Source organism: Prunus dulcis, chromosome 7 (assembly GCF_902201215.1).
Source record: "Prunus dulcis chromosome 7, ALMONDv2, whole genome shotgun sequence".
Taxonomy (NCBI): Eukaryota; Viridiplantae; Streptophyta; class Magnoliopsida; order Rosales; family Rosaceae; genus Prunus; species Prunus dulcis.
The window spans coordinates 1,121,003-1,138,294 of record NC_047656.1 but is presented as its reverse complement, the minus strand read 5'-3'; the positions used below and the strand labels follow the sequence as shown (position 1 = coordinate 1,138,294).

At 37.1% G+C, this 17,292-nt stretch overlaps 2 protein-coding genes across 4 annotated transcripts; one reads left to right on the top strand and one right to left on the bottom strand.

The window, feature by feature from the left end:
• Positions 1-1,837: 1,837 nt before the first annotated feature.
• LOC117633691 (glutamic acid-rich protein-like) lies at positions 1,838-5,133 on the top strand. The gene is made up of 2 exons (XM_034367402.1): positions 1,838-1,969; positions 2,908-5,133. Exon 2 carries the CDS (start codon positions 2,957-2,959, stop codon positions 4,523-4,525), a length of 1,569 nt encoding a protein of 522 aa, XP_034223293.1. The 5' UTR covers positions 1,838-1,969; positions 2,908-2,956; the 3' UTR covers positions 4,526-5,133.
• Positions 5,134-5,507: 374 nt separating this feature from the next.
• Positions 5,508-14,661, bottom strand: LOC117633690 (protein EMBRYO SAC DEVELOPMENT ARREST 30). 3 transcript variants are annotated; one of them, XM_034367398.1, is made up of 11 exons: positions 14,192-14,661; positions 13,843-14,097; positions 13,657-13,741; positions 13,161-13,231; positions 12,994-13,082; positions 12,638-12,881; positions 11,822-11,934; positions 9,698-9,788; positions 9,081-9,209; positions 7,258-7,811; positions 5,508-6,431 (listed from the first exon to the last, which is right to left on the bottom strand). In XM_034367398.1, exons 2-11 carry the CDS (start codon positions 14,008-14,010, stop codon positions 5,987-5,989), a joined length of 1,989 nt encoding a protein of 662 aa, XP_034223289.1. In that variant the 5' UTR covers positions 14,011-14,097; positions 14,192-14,661; the 3' UTR covers positions 5,508-5,986. The 3 variants fall into 3 exon arrangements, with proteins under 3 accessions (XP_034223289.1, XP_034223291.1, XP_034223292.1); XM_034367400.1 differs by having other exon boundaries at positions 13,843-14,082; XM_034367401.1 differs by having other exon boundaries at positions 13,843-14,082; positions 14,317-14,631.
• Positions 14,662-17,292: the final 2,631 nt, after the last annotated feature.

Sequence of the window (17,292 nt, the reverse complement as noted above, 5' to 3'; positions counted from 1 at the left end):
AAACTCACAAGTTCCCAACCCAGAAGTTACTTCTTGACCGCGAACTTGGGGGACTATTGTTTACACCATAATCAACGAGCATACCCAACCTCAAAGCGACTAGCACCAAGACAGCCACGCCTTCTTCCTTGCCAAAGGAAGACACACTTCCGAGGTGCCAGACACCTGCCGAAGCTCCCAATTGCCAAACCTAATTCCCAGGACACATGTCGCCACCACGACGACTTGCACAAAGTCTCTCATTGAAACTTTGTGTAAACCTCCCACTTTCACCTCCCTATAAATAGGGAACAGTACCCAAGTAAAAAGGGTATCTACTTTCTCACCTTTATTGTTACTCTGCCAAAGTTACCACTTATAGCTGACTTAAGGATCGGAGAGCCTTCGGCCGGCACTACACCAGTGTCGAAAGCTTAACGATTGCTTCTCACATTTTGTTTTCTGCAGGTTCCCCCCTTATCAAAGGCCTTAGCCTTCTTCTCTGTTGAAGACTCCACACACCTCATCACTAAGTTGGACTCATCATTGATCGGACCATTTTGAGCATCAACAGTCGTGCAACATGAATCGGGATTGGGCCAAATTTGTTGATTTAGGCCAATGGTTTAATTATTCTTAGTGATGCTTCGAGTTTTGCATGGCATTTTCACCAAGGTGGAGATTGTCAAAATTGGTGAAAATATTATGGTAATTGGACCCACAAGTTAAAAGTGTGGGATAAGCTACAAGGCAAATATAGTGTAGCAATCTTTGACTTTTGGTGTAGCTAATAGGCAGTGCATCAAGTGGTAGTTTCATGCAATGATGGCTTTGGTAAAAGTTGTGAGGAGGTTAAGTCTTCATATTGAAGGAAGCTTGTTGCAGATGCTTCTCCCTAGCTTGGTGCCCACTCAAGGCTTCTATATAAATAGAAGTGTAGCTTGTTTTTTGTGTTGGTTGCATTCTGTGAGAAAGTAGAGAGCGCAGAGAGAGTGAAAAACAGGGAGAAATATGTGGGTGAGATATAGAGTTCTTGGTAAACATTGTGAGTGGGTGTACAAGGGTTTTGGGTTTGGGTTATGTTGATTTAATTCAAGTGTATCTTATACTGTTAGTATTATCATATTGAAGTACTCTATTCGGGCATGTAGGCATTATTTTGCCAAACCTTGTCAATCTCTTGTGCACTATTTTTATTTCTTGTTTATATTATTCTATCCAAGTGTGGTTTATATTATGGTGTGGTTAATTCTGAATTTCAACACAAGTTATACAACATGACCGTACTCCCGTATTACACTATAACCACTCACAAGTAGGGTCAATTTCATCATCATCTCCCCAATTTGAGGCAAAATTACGCAAGTAAAAGCCACATTCAACACGTGGGCTCTAGTTTGCCAGATAAGTCATTGAATTTGACAAATAATTGGTTCAATTGTGCAAATTTACTAAAATATTCACGTCACGTCATCAAAATTAATATATTTTTAGATAAAGTTGAGACTATGTAAAAAAATGGTTGGTCGGGTAGGAGAGTAAAACGGATCACTCAGTTTCAAGGGGACTACAGTAATTAATGAAATAAAACTTCCAATAAACCGCGTCAGAAGTGTGATATTTGTCAAGTCGCAGGTGTCCCAAGTGTTGGAGAAGAAAGAACCGACGTAGGAAGGAGGGAGTTAAAGACAACCATGGATACGTACGCAAAGGTTTACGGTCCGTCCGTGTAAAATTTCGGTCCTTTCCGTGTTGACAAATAGACTGACAGATGGCTATCTGTGAAGTAATCAATGCCCAAACAGCCTTCATTCGTAATAGGCTATATATACAAAACAAATAGTCACACCACTCTTCACACTCTAAGCTAACCTGCAAAACCACAGGCTCTCTCTCTCTCTCTCTCTCTCTCTCTCTCACTGTTACTTACAAACACAACACAGCAATCTGTATCGGTTTCTTCTTTTCCTTTGGGGAAACGCAAATTAAGGTACACACAGAATTGGAGTTGTTGCCAATTTTTCTTGCAAAGCACTATAGGTCTATAGCTGCTGCTACTTTGTCTTTGGAATTGTGAATCAGAAATGAAGTTTTGTTGTTGTTGCTTTTACTTGATGTGAGGCCTATATTTTTGTATTCATCTTGGTTTGTTTACTTACTGGTTTCACAATTTAAGCACGCAATTAGATAGTTGAGTACAGATCCTTAATTCCTCACTATTCAAGTGCACTCTCACTGTTTCTCTCTTGAATCTGTAAATGGCTTCTTTTTTTTCTTCTTTCTTTTATCAGTTTAGTTTGATTTTATCAAATTATTCACTTACTTTGAATTTCACATCTTTGAAATTTTTCATTGCTTGAGATCCATCCTCCATACCTTTTCAAGTTGTCAGTTTTGCACACCAAAATTGATAGTCAGTCTCTACTCCAGTAATATTCTAGGAACTAAATATTAAAAAGACGAGACATTTGATATAACTTTCTAGCAGTGATCAGTCAAAACTGCATATTTTGAAGATTAAATATTTATTTTAATTAGTACATGTGTATAGCCTCTTTGTCTCCTTTTTGCTTGCCACAAAAGATATGCATAGCCTTTTCCCACATCTAAGCTCTTTGGAACTCTTTGGGTCGATTTTTCATGAGGATTGAAGAAAGGAATATAAATTTCATTAGCTTGCATTTTTAAAGTAAAACATGTAGATGAAATATTTGTAATCTTCCAATTGTTTAAGCATTGGCTGTGATGTGCTGACTACAGAGCTCTAAACGTAAACAATTTATTCTTATTTAGGCAAACACAATGGCTTTTCTTGTTCTTGTTAATTATGAGATTTTATAATTCACCAAGTATTAGGATTTTCATATTCTATTGCATTTGTTCTCAGATTACTCGTCTTACATTTACATTTGTTTCAGGTAATCTCAGGTCCAGAGGAAACAGTTTTACATTTAAAATTTTAGGATATAATCCGGAGATGGAAGACAAAATTGAACATACAGGGGAAGAAAGGGTTGAAAAGGAAGAATCCCATGTAGTGATCAAGACCAAGGATGCACAACCAGGTGACTTAAAGAAGGAGAAGGCTGAGGTGGAACTTGAATTAAAGACCAAGTCAGTGGTAAAAGAGAAGCCAAAACATAAAAAGGATGAGGAGAAACATATTGATAAAGATGAGGAGAAATCAAAGAAGAAGGAGAAAGACATAACCAAGAAGGAAAAGAAGAAAAAAAATAAGAGTGGCAAAGAGAAGGACGAGGAAGAGAAAGAGAGCAACGGGGATAAAAAGAAGGACAAGGAAGAGAAGAAGAAGAAAAAGGAGAAGAACAAAGATATTATAGGCTCAGAAGATAAAGAAAATGATAGAGAGGGGGAAGAAAAAGATAAAAAGAAGAAAAATAAAAAAGAGAAGAAGGAAAAGGGTAAAGATTTAGACGAAGGGGAAGAAGAGATTGAAGGCAAGGATGATTATAAACACAAAGAGAAAGATATGGATGAAAAAGAGTCGAAGAAGGAAAAGAAGGATAAGGTCAAGGTGAAAGAAGATGAAGAGAAAAGGAAGGACACAGATAAAAAAGAGGAGGATGCGGATAATGTGGATGAGGAAAAAGAAGAGAATAAGAAGAAGAAGAAGAAAGAGAAGAAAGGGAAGGAACATGAGAGTGATGATGATGGAACAGAGAAGAAAAATGATGAGGAAAAGGTTGATGACATTAAAAAAGAAGGGAAGAAGAAGAAAGATGTGGAGGACAAAAAGAAGAAACACAAGGGTGATGATGATGAGAAGGGGAAGAAAAAGGATGAGGAAAAAGACGATGACAACAAAAAAGAAGGGAGGAAGCAGAAAGATGTGGAGGAGAAAAGGAAGAAACACAAGGGTGATGATGATGAGAAGGAGAAGAAAAAGGATGAGGAAAAAGACGATGACAACAAAAAAGAAGGGAAGAAGCAGAAAGATGTGGAGGAGAAAAAAAAGGAACACAAGGGTGATGATGATGAGAAGGAGAAGAAAAAGGATGAGGAAAAAGACAATGAAAGCAAAAAAGAAGGGAAGAAGAAGAAAGACAAAGATGATAAAAAGAAGAAACACAAGGGTGATGATGATGGGAACGAGAAGAAGAAGGACGAGAAAATAGAAGAGAAAATAGACAAGAAGGAGAGAAAGGAGAAACACAATAATGTAGAGGATGAGGAAAAGACCAAGGTTGAAGTTACTTCTAGGGAGATTGAAATAGAAGAACATGTCAAGGAATCAGAGGGTGAAATGGAGGAACAGAGCCAGAAAGATGAAGTAAAGGAAGGTAAAGAGAAGAAAGACAGAGATAAAAAGGACAAGGGCGAGAAGAAAAGAAAAGTTGATAAGAAGGACAAGTCCAAGGATGTTGGAAAGTTGAAACAGAAGCTAGAGAAGATTAATGGCAAAATAGAAGCCCTTCGTGAAACAAAGGTAGACATCATGAGGCAGATAAAAGAAGCTGAAGGTGAAAGTCTCACTCTTGCTGAGAAGCCCACAGATGCGGCACCGGCGGCTACTGATGCAGCATAAAACCTCTGTGGTAGTGCATTTCAGCTCTCCATGGTCCATCGCTCTCCATGGTCCATACTTTGCAATCTATGTTTTTTTATATGTTGTGTGAATAAAGGGTGTTAATAGTAATGAATAAAACTAGTCTGAAACAAAGGTAGACATCATGAGGCAGATAAAAGAAGCTGAAGGTGAAAGTCTCACTCTTGCTGAGAAGCCCACAGATGCGGCACCGGCGGCTACTGATGCAGCATAAAACCTCTGTGGTAGTGCATTTCAGCTCTCCATGGTCCATCGCTCTCCATGGTCCATACTTTGCAATCTATGTTTTTTTATATGTTGTGTGAATAAAGGGTGTTAATAGTAATGAATAAAACTAATCTGTTATGTTTTATTGACATGTGGAAGCTAATGTTTTGTATGAAACTAAGATTACAACCTCCCATTCTGGTGAGTGTTTGTCAGGGTACTGCAAATAATGGTAAGCTGTAGCAAGCAAGTTTGCATGAGGAACAATTAACAACAATCTTGGTTTTAAGTTACTGCGAGTTTTGGTTTGTTTGTAAACAATTATTTAGGACTCTCTCGGAACTTTCTATATGAAATTAAAGTTGGATTTTATTTTGTTTCTTCTAAGGAATCATGCGGTTACTTCGATTTGTATTTTTACCTTTTTACATGCAAGTGCTTCAACTTTGTGCTGTTAGAGATAACTAGCTCTAGTTGAAGATGTGACCGAAATTTTGAGCTGTCAATATTCTTTCTTGGGTAAATAATTTTGCAAGTACCAAATATTAACATAGAAGCTCATCCGTAAATTTCCAAAGCTTGATCACTTCACTATGGAGATGTTGCATCACCATTCACTACAAAACAACATAAACCTTCAAAGTAATTCATGCCCGTGAAAAAGGAGAAACAACCAAGATTCCACTGAAATGCCGCATCCAACTTCAACCGCGTATAAACAAACCATTGTGACTTGCTGTCAAAGCAAAGCTCATTTTGACAGGAAATGAAACCAACAAAAGAATCAATTTCCAATAAAAATTTAACAAAAGATCCGCAGTGAAGCATCCAGTGTACTAGTCATTTTTTCTCTGTATATAAAAAATATATATATAAATAAAAAAGAATAAATTTTACACAGGTGGCTTATCTAACATGTAGTCCTATGGTTGAAAAGCTTCAATATGGCTAAAAAGGTGTACAAACTCTGATCAGCTTACCCCAAGTTCATTGATCTTACCCGATCCTCATTTCGCAGTAAGCTACACAAATAACTCCTGTTGTTATGAAAACCCAAGAATTGACCCAAAGAATATGTTTGAATACCTATACCTCTCCAAATGGCAAAGTTGGAACCGGGAATCAAACCCTAGTATTACTCTACCTCCAAAACTTTTCCATTTCAGAAGAAAATGATTGAAACTGAATGCCGCCTTACAGTAAAAAGAACTTGTATCATATGGAAATCCAATTTTAGTCATTCGGGTCCATTTCATCATCCTGATCAAAGACTAGACTTGTATTAGTTCTGTCACTGTCATTTGATTCTGGTTGCTCAACCAGAGTACTTCCGTACTCTGACAATTCATTGTCCTCCACTTTATCCTCTTCCCCAGCCGATTCCAAAGGAACATCCTGACCATGCTGCATCCACTTGGGGCACTCTTCTTCGCCTCCATGCACACTTCGTCCGTCATTACCTTTTACATGAACTGGAACCTCGGCAGAAGATATTCTACAAGAGCATTCAGGGAGTGGGTGTGAAATGAATACGCCTGGCTTCGACAAAAGGGATTGCCTTATTAGGCCTTCCTCACCTAAGCTTTTCTTAAGATGTTCCTGCACCGAGAGTGTCCAATTATGCTTGGGATGGTATACATTGTCCCTGGTCATGTTGAAAAGTTCTGCTACAACTTTCCTGTTCGAAAAGAGCACATACAAAGTCAAATAAGAATATTTATCACACAAAGTTGAATAATAAAATTCTTGTTTTTTCTATTACATACAAACAAGAATTATTTGTTAAACAAGAGCACTTCCTAGAAGTAAAAAGCAGACAATTTTTAACCTTTTGCAACCAATAATCTTATGGAAATGGTTAAATATCAGCACAGGCTCTCTGAAAACTATTATTTTATTCAAGAGAATCAGCTAACTATTCAAGAAAGTAGAAAGTTAATATAGCACTTCAAAGCGGAAGTGAACACGTATATTTCAATATATTGCTTTAATGAGGTCGCATGTGTTTCCCAGACCCGCACACCGACAAATATATGTCCATCTGTGTGTGCGCGAATATACACACAATTGAGCATCCAGATATGCCCCATGTAGTACATGATATTGCAAAGGAAAAAACGTTTTGTGTTCACCTTTATCCTTTTTATAAAAAAAAACAAAAAACGACAAAAATAAGAGGTCCAAAACCATGTATGCAAACCAACAACTTTCAATAAATACTCACAATTACCTATCAAAAAACTGAATAATGAAGTAAATTCTTGAAATGTACGAATAGAAGTATACTATTAACCAATCACAATCAAACCATTCTTTCCATTCTCCACCAACTCAAACCCACCCACCAGTGGCCTTTTAGGATTCAAATGAACTTGGGGCATTGTAGAATAAATTAAGCTAAATTAACCCAAAATCCTTCATATGCCATTTGAAACATTGACTAAATCAATTTTAATGGGTCATTCACACTTCATGTAATTACTTTCAAGTCCATCTAATCATACCTGTCTGGTCTGTATGTTCTAGAAGAAGCAGTCTCATACAAACGGTGTCCCATAACCAAGCTTGAAAAATCCGGCCATCCACTGCCATCATTATTAAAGCCAGGAAAGAATGTGTCTGCTTCCACAGAGACAATATAGTCAAGAGCATCCCAAATTAGTCTATGTGCTTGCATCCTTAGATCCACAGCTGAAAGGTCTGGTTCAGTGGCAGTCTCAGTAATCCAACCATACCAGCCTTCTTTTTCATGTTGATAGATAGGTCTACCAGGAGGTGGAGGAAGAGGCCGAGGCCTAGGACCAGCCTTCTTCCATTCTTCCTTAAGTTGTGCCTCACTTTTTGCTGGAGGTGGTTGAAAAGGATTTAGAGGAAGAGGTGTTTCAGGTCCAAGTATATCCAACAATTCTTTACTGCTGCACAAAGAAGTGCGATCCACTAAGTTGGGAAACATGGCACGCAAGGGGATCAGAACACGTTGACCCCCAAACGTTTCAGAACCAGCCAGATATACAATTGTTTTAGGAGGATACCCCATTGCACGAAGAAGAATTCCAACCTGTGAAAGTTCCAATAAGAATAAATGAGCTAATGCACCAGCAGAAACTTTACCTTGAAACTTGGTTCATGCATATTCAGAGGGAGCTTTTCTTTCTTTCCCTATTTTTTTCAGTTCCTAATAGTAATAAGTAAATACCTCCTCATACACCTAAAAGAATCATTCTTTATTCTTTACACATAAGTGACATCAAATGTAGATTTAGTCAAGTTAACTAAGTAGGCTGATTTATCAATTAATAAGTCCTTACTTGCACTTTATAAGTTATAAGATGATTCATTGATGCACCTTTAGCAAATAAAAGATCACATTATATAGCGTGTATACAAAATTGTAATATTTAAATATATCTATATATATATATATATATATCAAATTTATTCTATGCTTCCTTGTAACGAGCTTGCTCTCAGATGTATGGAGTTGGGCTTCTCTATTAATCAAGGCAGGAGATATAGGCTTGAGGTTGCTTTCACAATTATACAAAGGAAAATATACAAGGCTGTTTTCAAGTCGGCCGTGTTATTTATAAACACCCTTGTTTGTTTTCAGTACTATTTACAATGTAGAAAGAAGACATTGCATTTCATTAGCAAACCCGAACTCTAGTTGTATTTCTTCCCCACACCTTTTTTTCTTTTTATTTTTTATTTTAAAAAAAGCATTCTGTGAAGGTGATGACCCAATTAGGGCCAGCCAACTAGGTAATTTAGGAATCACAGTGACCAAAATCCACATTTTAAGTGGATATCTTTAAAAAGGATCATTTCTAATTCTTATTCATGGTCTATTCCATCATTTTCCCCTTCGAAAATAAAATTTTTCAAGTAAAAATATTAAAATCAGTTTTTTTTTTTTCTTTTTTTTTTTAAAAATAAGATAGGGTTCGATTAGCTAGTGCTAAAGTCATTCCATCCTCTATTTTTGTCTTTTGGCCTGCATTCTCTACTTATCAAACATATAACGCAGAACTTTTTGGAAATACAATTCACTCCAGATATTAGTATTTAAAATTAAGGGTGGAATTGATGAAAGGATGCTTGAGGTTCTGCTTTTGCGGAACTCCTGAAATCAATTCCGAATTAGTGCCTAGAAACTTAAAATCACAATCAGCAAAGAAGTTCACTACTAATATGTAAGAATTCCTATGGTACTGTAAAAAAAAAAAAAAATTTAAATCAGGAAAAACCAAGGGAAGGAAACGCAACTACACAAAAAAACGGTGCTTACTAAACATACACTGGATATGAAAGTTAGAACTGAGCTTACCTCTTCAGGCATCAGAGGGCATGAGCCATTTTCTCTACGCAAGTGTGAGTCTATGCTTAGTTCCTCATGAACAATGCCCCGTTTAATCATTTGTGCCCTTCGATATTGTATGAGTTCAGTGTGAACATCCTACACAAATTTACCAAGTTAACATGATAACTTTGATAACCATGAAAGTGAATGAATAAGCTGTATAGATTTCAGAGTTATTTTAAGGTGGAATCACTTTTACCCGCAGGGAGGGGTAGAGGGCTCTGAAACAGAATTTATATTGGAATTAAATCTAACCAAGGAACAAAATACAACAATTTGTTTACCACTAACTTCGACTTCAGAGGCAGAAATATGGAAAGTTTTATACCCGACAGCTTAAGCTGGTAGGACATGGGACAATGATTATGTTTAAGTTGGAAAACCCCCTCACATCTGGGCCTCTTTTAATCACTAAAGGCCAACATGTGGAAAAGGTTGCAATTGCAGGGATTTGAACTCCTGCTCTGATACCATGATAAAGTTTATTTACCAGTATTCCCGAAATATTAAGCTATTAGCAAGTGGATCAACAATTTTTTTATTTGCTCACAAATATAAAAGATAGACAGGCTTAAACATCGTACCTGAAAAAGTTCAGCGCAACCATGATATGCCAAGGTTTCTCTCAATAAACCAGGATGAAATGCTAGAAAAGGTTGGCCCCATGCACGTAACCTATGGAAATATAGTATAAAACCAACATGGATCAACTGAAGGCAAATAGTTCTTAGAGCAATTCTAGTCTAAGTACTACCCGAAGGATATAACCACACTACCAGATATTTAGTTGTACCCATGCTTTTTGCTTGTTTTTGGAGTCAGTATGTAATACTTACTAGAAAGTTCAGGAGATAAGCTGTAAAATTATGCCATGCAAATATCATTATTGGTTTAGCTGCGTTATTAGAACCTTGTGTGTGGTCTTTGGTAGTTTTGATGTAGAAGAGCAAGGGAAGGATTAGACGAATTCGTTCAGGTGAGAAGTATGAGTGGCAGATGGTAGAAAGTGTAGAAATAATCAAAACATAAGAATCACTAGAGTAGAAGTTAGGAATATATGTACTAGTTTAGAACAAGGATGGCAGACTTATATGCTCTATATGAGGTTTGAACATGAGAACTAGTCTCCAGAGAGCATACATGCTTTCTAGAAAATTTCGTTATATCTTCAATATTGAAAATGTGCCTAAGTCTCATATCTTATGGTAGCTCCAAAATATGTGTTAGCAGTAGTCATTCTTGAGTTTATAAGGATCTGTATGCCTTGTTCGAAGTGTCTTGAACATACTCTCAGGATAGTGTTCCAACTGAATTCATACCATCAAACGAAATCAACTTACAGTCAATTTTCTAGCTCCCATTTTCACGATGTCTGAAGCGAAAGACATTGTATGATGAGGCAACTATACAATATTCGAAAGCATCTAGAGATCATGATGATGTAGAGAACATCTCCCATGATCAGATTGTTTCTACCACGAATGGAGGATAGAAAGAGTTCTTAGTCAAATGGAGACAGTGACCACCTTAAGCTTGTACTTGGAACGCATAATCAGAGAAGCAACAGTTTAACTCAGATTTCTATGAGGAACACCAAAGTCTTGACTCGCCAGATCCAAATTTTGTCGAGCCAGGGAGAACCCCTTTGAAAGTGTATAAGCAAACAAAGAAGAAACTTATTCCTCAGCCCAGTACTGTAAATTGGTGGGATCAAGTTGCAGCAGGCCCTAGTATGGCACAGAATAATTTTGCTGATTTTTTTTTTCGTAAAAACATAATGTTGAAGAGTCACAAGAAGTCTAGAGGTCCAGATTCTTAAATTAAGTCTAAGAGTGCCAAGAAATTTAATTATGTTCATGCTTGTGAATACTAGAAGTCATTGGGAGACAAAAATAAGAGGTTCAAATAAAACTTATGACTTCAAGTAATGTGTGGCAGAATAAAGTCATGGTTACACATCCATATAAAGCATGTAAGTCTGTGGTTTGTTGAATAGTATTTACAGAAAAATCTACTTCTTGTGACTAATTCACAAATCTAGAGGCTACAAGGCCTTGTTTCACAAATAAGAGTGATTCTAGCTCCTAGCGCGATTCAAGTAGTTTTAAACTTGTTCGTCTAACTTTCTCCTTTATTTTATGATTATTTCTACATTTTCCAGCATCTGCCACTCTTGTTCACTTAAACATATTCCTTTTCTGAAGTCTTTTAGTCCCAAAAGGAAATACTATACTAATTCGGAACCACGAGTGCCAGGAGCCTACAACATTTCTTCCAAAACTTTGAAGAATAATGTAGAAAGTCCGAATATTTTATATAAAACAAAAGGATTTCAACAAAATTATTATAGAAAATTTCAGGCGGCCTTTGAAGCTCTTTAAGACGATGATTCATTCACTTTGCCTGTCTAGAAAACCCAGGCATAACCACCAAGGATTATACTTTCAATTTTCATATTTCGTGCATATTTATATCTTATTTGCCAGACAGCCAGACCTAACATATACTGGTTCAATTCCCTAATCCCATAACCTTATCCCTCCAGTCTAGCCGTTACTATGCCTAATTCCAACCCACCCATAACCTTCAAATAAAAAATTCTTTTTATTGTCTAAGAGCAGTCTGTACCAATCAAGTTCCCTAAACACCTATATTGCTCAATCAATTCAAATCTTAGCCAAAAAAAAAGTGGGTTGGTAGATTCATACCTCTCCACCATCCGGTGACCAAGAATTTGAATTTCTGGCCTGAATTGAAGTGCATGGAAAGCAACCCTGCATCTAAGCCTTTGAAGCTCGGCCATGCCTGGTGGAAGGATTGACTGAAAAGAGGATTTTATTATTTCAAGAATACTTAAAACTCAATTGTCAAGCATGCAAGCTGAGAATGCAGAAATCACTAAAGCAAAAAAGAAAGGAAAAGACACTGGCTACTGACAACCATATCGATGATCATGAGAGAAGAATGGTCTCTCTGGACCAATAGCAAAGCGGAAGAGAAATTTCAATCAGGCCAACAGAGCGTAAAAATGATAGATCATGCCCACATGTATCAACTAATGGAGCTAAGATCCTCACGATGACACCTTTTCATGTAAATTTTTTATATACTACAGATCACATATTTTAAATGCACCTAGGGTAATACAGAGAATAATCATGTTATTATTGATTATAAACAGTGTAATCATCCAAGGGGCATCGAAAGTCTAATAAAATAGTGCTAACTATGCTCCTGAGGCAATTCAAAAATAAATAAACTAAAACTCCTGAGGCCTTCCTGTTCTGTTACTCACCTCATCTTAAAGTAGTGCAGTGGAACATCAACATCAGATCTAGTGTAGTTATAGTTAACTGATTTTTTTGGAATTTCTTTTTCTTCACAAAAAATATTCATAGTTGACAGCTCTAGGGCACAAAAGAATATGTGGTTATCAAGGTTAATAGAACATGTATGCTTCCTCAAGAAGATGACTTTTTTTCAATAGCTAAGTATATTATTAATAATAGTAGAACAATGACTACCTGCAGACATCCACCATCAGCAATAACCAAGCCAATAACCTTGGCTTTCTTTAACTTTGGTAGGACTTCTTTAATATAAAACTTAGGAGAAGCTGAATTCTTGGGTCTAAAAGAAGGGTATTCATTCCTTTTCCTTGCTGCCTTCAAATTGTCTGGCAGGCTCTTCACAATGATTATGTCATTTTTAAGAGATGCAATAAACTGCTCCTCGTCGTAGAGATATGTAAAACTCTTGAAACGATGGCTGAAAAAGTTAGAGAAAAAAAAAATGGTAAGAAGGAATGAACTATATGGTCTACTATTACAGAAAAATGGCATTTGAAAAAAAAAACACTAAGCAAGCTAGAATAAAGAACCTGATGCCTTTTGAGCGAGTACTTTCTTGAATGTCTGGAATGACAAGAGTAGCATTTAGAAGCCTGGATATGGTGACCAGATCACAGATCTAAAAAATTAACAAAGATTTATGAACACCATATACAAACTATCATGGAATTACTTTCACACATTTGACAAATCATACCGTAGATCTTATCTTTGAAAATCCACCAAATATTTTCGCATAAATGAATCCACTGCTCTGTTCATTTGGAACTGTAAAGAAAATAAAAGTAATCAATCAGCTTTAAAATTAACGGTTGAAGCTCACCAAACCCTCCAGTGACAAGCAAGAACAAAGAAAGATGGAATTCAATTAAAAGTCAGAATACCAAGGATATCGGTTTGTTGAAAAGGATTAACTATTGCAGTTCTCAAGATCTTGGACAGGTGACAGAAGCATCGTGACTACAAAATCCGTTGGGTCATGGATGCAACGTAACCGATTTGTCAATTTACCAATGTAAGTGTCTCATGGACACCTCCTACTTAAATACCAAAATTGGTCGCAAAAACAAGTCATCTAGTTCCTATCTCCTAACTGTCAAATTCTTAAACTATTCCATACAAGATCTATGACAACCCAGCAACGAAATAATCAAGAAAACACACAAATGGAAGAATAAGAGCAAAATCATCACCAGGATAGTTGCTCCTGGGGTTGGCATAAGGCTGCAAAGACTGCAAGGGCTTTACAGGTTCCCATAGCTTCTTATTAGGAATATTCTGCCAGATTGTAACAAAGAAAACAAACCCATCATTAAACAACCCAAAACATACACTCAAAACACCTGCATACACACACACAAAAATTAATCAAATCCCACCTGTCTCCCGGATAGGGTATCGAAATCGTTATGGAATGCAGTCAATGCACTATACTGGACTAAATCGACAGTGGAATACTTTGCTATAGAGAGGTGCCGAAGCAATGATGCAAAAGATAAAACGAGGACAAACAGAGCAACCCATTTTATCTTAGATTTGAATGCCATCTTGGTTCATCAAGCACAGAATTCGACTTCCCCAATAACATCACATTCCAAATCCAATTTCAAGTAGAATTCCTACTCAAGATCAACCTCCATGTAAGAAAAGATAATAACAAAATCAAAATTAGTTAACCAAGAAAGCTAAGAAGATAAATTAATAAAGAAATGCCCATGTAATGCTCACTTTGGTAGCTGGGAATCTTTCATATCCTTCTTTAATTCCATACAAATGCCAATTCCGAATCAACTGATCTGGGCTATTATACCAGATATGCAAAATTAAAATAATGATAATTAAAGTCAACGAACCTTGGAAGCAGGGCCTATTAACTGATTAAAATCCAAATAAAAAATCGATCATGACAATATTTTCTGGGGAAACAAACAGCGAGCAGATGGAGGAAGATCAAATCTGGTGTCTAGAGTAAGTTTTTATGAAATATATGGGTTTTAGTGTATTGGAAAGAAGGAATTTCTCAGGAAAGATGGGATTTTTCCGGTAACATGGAAGGAACGGAAAGAGGATAGAGAGAGTATGGCAGTGGCACCTTGTCCTTGAATCTGGAGGGAAGGTAAAATATGTATGCTGTCGAATTTTCTCTCTTTTCTTTTGTGGTGAAGTGTACTCGGATTGTACTCTTTTGAAGATCTTGAGTTTTGTTTTGTTTGCTTTTACTTTCCTAACATGAATAGTAACTTTGCTACTTTGATTCTCTATTTCGTTCTTCTTCTTTTTTCTTTAAATAAATTAAAATTACATTTTTTTTCTTTTTTTGCTATTTTCTTTTTGCCAAGTTCTTTTCTTTATTCTTGATCTTGCTTAAGAAACACTTTAGAAAATTCTTCCAAAATGACACGTTTACATCAGCTAATTTAAAAAGGTCAAAAGCCATTTTGCTACTTGCAATTACCATTAACCCTTGTAATTTTCATGATATCTTTTGACTCAAAAAGTTTTGAATGCAAAGCAATTCAAGTAGAATCCCCAATTTTTATTAAATTACCCTATTTATATTCACGTATAGAGTATTTGGTCCAATCTTGCAACCTCTCCCCAACCACTCCCACAGCCACCCCATAAGCCCTTGTGGTAGCTTTTCTTCTGCTTTCAAGTCTCGAAGTCCTTCACCTCCGATCTTGAATAATAAAAAATTGTGTGACTCTTTACTCTTAATCTCTAGCTTTTGATTTTGGGAATTTGGGTTCATGAGGAATGGTTTTAGGCAATGCATAGAATAAGGGTTGGAGTTTGATAATAGAGAGAGGGGGAAAGTTGATTGTGGAGGAGGGGAGCAAAATATTGGGTTCGGAGGGGGAAGAGGGAGGGGAGAAGGTGGTTGTGTGGGTGATTTGGTTGTGGCTACAGGGTGTTGAGCGGGTTGGGTCTAGAGGAGGAGATTTGGTTGGGAAAGGAGGAAGTTTGCTCAGGAAGGGAGAAAGGATGAGAGAAGGTGGTTGTGGGGGTGGTTGGGGAGGGGCTTTAAAATTGGACCAAAATGCCCCTCTACGTGTACAAAATTAGATTAATTTGACAGAAAATTAGAGATTGTCCTTAAATTGCCTAGAATTCAAACCACATGGACAAAATTGATCACATTCAAACTACAAGGACCTAAGTGGTAAACTACAGGGGCCTACAATGACTTTTTACTATTCAAAAAAGGCGAAAATTTAGTTTTGGTCATTATAGTTTGTTGCTTTTACCACTTTCGTCCACATAGTTTCAATTTTGTTAAATTTATCCTTGTCGTTTCAATTCTGAGCAATTTAAGAACACGTTTAATTTTGTCAAATTCATCCAAATTCCGTTGTTTTGACCAAGTGCCCCTCACGTGGAGAGATTTCAATTCACTCAAACCATCTAAATGTAAAACACAAGCTCAAGCTCTTCTTATACACTACAAGCACGATAGAGTTTTTAAATTTTTTGCATTTCTTGGTTAAAATTTGAGTGAATTGAGAAGAACTTGGATAGGTGTTGAGGCCAAAAAATCCAGGGATTAGGCCCAAGTTTATTCTTAGCCCAACACAAATAAATTGATTGCAAAAGAAATATAACAAAAATTGTGGGACGCACCCACATAAGCCATGGGCCACGCGTCATGCCAAACAAACCTGCGTAAAAGAATCAAAATGCACCGGCTTTATAAATTCATGCTCACCAACTTAATCCGATGCTATTTAGCCCGATCATGGCTTATTGTGGCATGATAAATTCAAGCACAAAGCGGGCTAAATAAACACGCAAGGCCATGAGGAAAATCGCTATTTTAAGCTATGCTACAAGCTTAAGTGGGCCCAAGCCACATAATTACCCGGGGCTTGCTGAGAAGGTTGTGGTATGAAAGGAAACAAGCGATCATGGGGCCCATTGAGGGTTCGAGGAATGAAAGTTTTAAGCCACTTGGGGGCATTAAAACTCAAGCCCGTTCTTCGAGCCCAAATACATGGGTTAGCATGAGAGAAAAGGGAAAAATGGTCCAATGCCTTAGGAGGACATCTAGAAGCCTGTCATAATACTTAGACAAGCCCACATCAATAGAATGCCCAAAATTAATAAAGCCATTTCCAGCAGCTTGACAAAAACCTATCAAACGCTGGAAATAATAGGCCAATAATCCAATACTGTGCTCACAAGCCCAGCCCAGCGACTTGTGAAAAATCTGGCATCGTGCTTCCTCTTTATTAGAGTTCCAAGGTGGTCAACAAAGAGCCATGGCAGGGATCAAAGGAAATCCATGAACAGAAGAAGAATACCCAGGGGACAAAAGACTCCATCCATCTCCCGTTTCTACTGTAAGCACCATTTTAAAAAACCATGAAGGAAAGCAAGTGGCGCCTCACCCCTATAGGGAGGTCTAGCCACACAAAATCCTTAGAACACCAACTGTTCCTTACCCAGGCGCCTTGGATAGGAGAATTTCAACAAATTAGATCAAGTAGGAAGAAAAAACGGAAAAAGGGAGAGAAAAGTTAGATAAAATTAGGGTTCTTTTAGCCTATAAAAGGGAGCTTCTCTTACCCAGCAAAATCACCATCCATAGCCTAACCAAGCTTTGTCAAGCAACTAGGAATTTACCCAAACCACCCAATTTTCTTCTTCATTTGTTTTTCTTCTTCTCTTAAGATAGAAATCGTTCTAATTTTCCTCTGCCCTACTCTAAACCTTCGTTCTCTGTAAGAAATCCATGCTTCTCTCTCTCTCAAATTGCCAAACTCGTGAACGTTTAGCTCCCATGCTGCAAGCTCCTTAAGCTAAGCCATGAATCAATTTATTATGTTTAT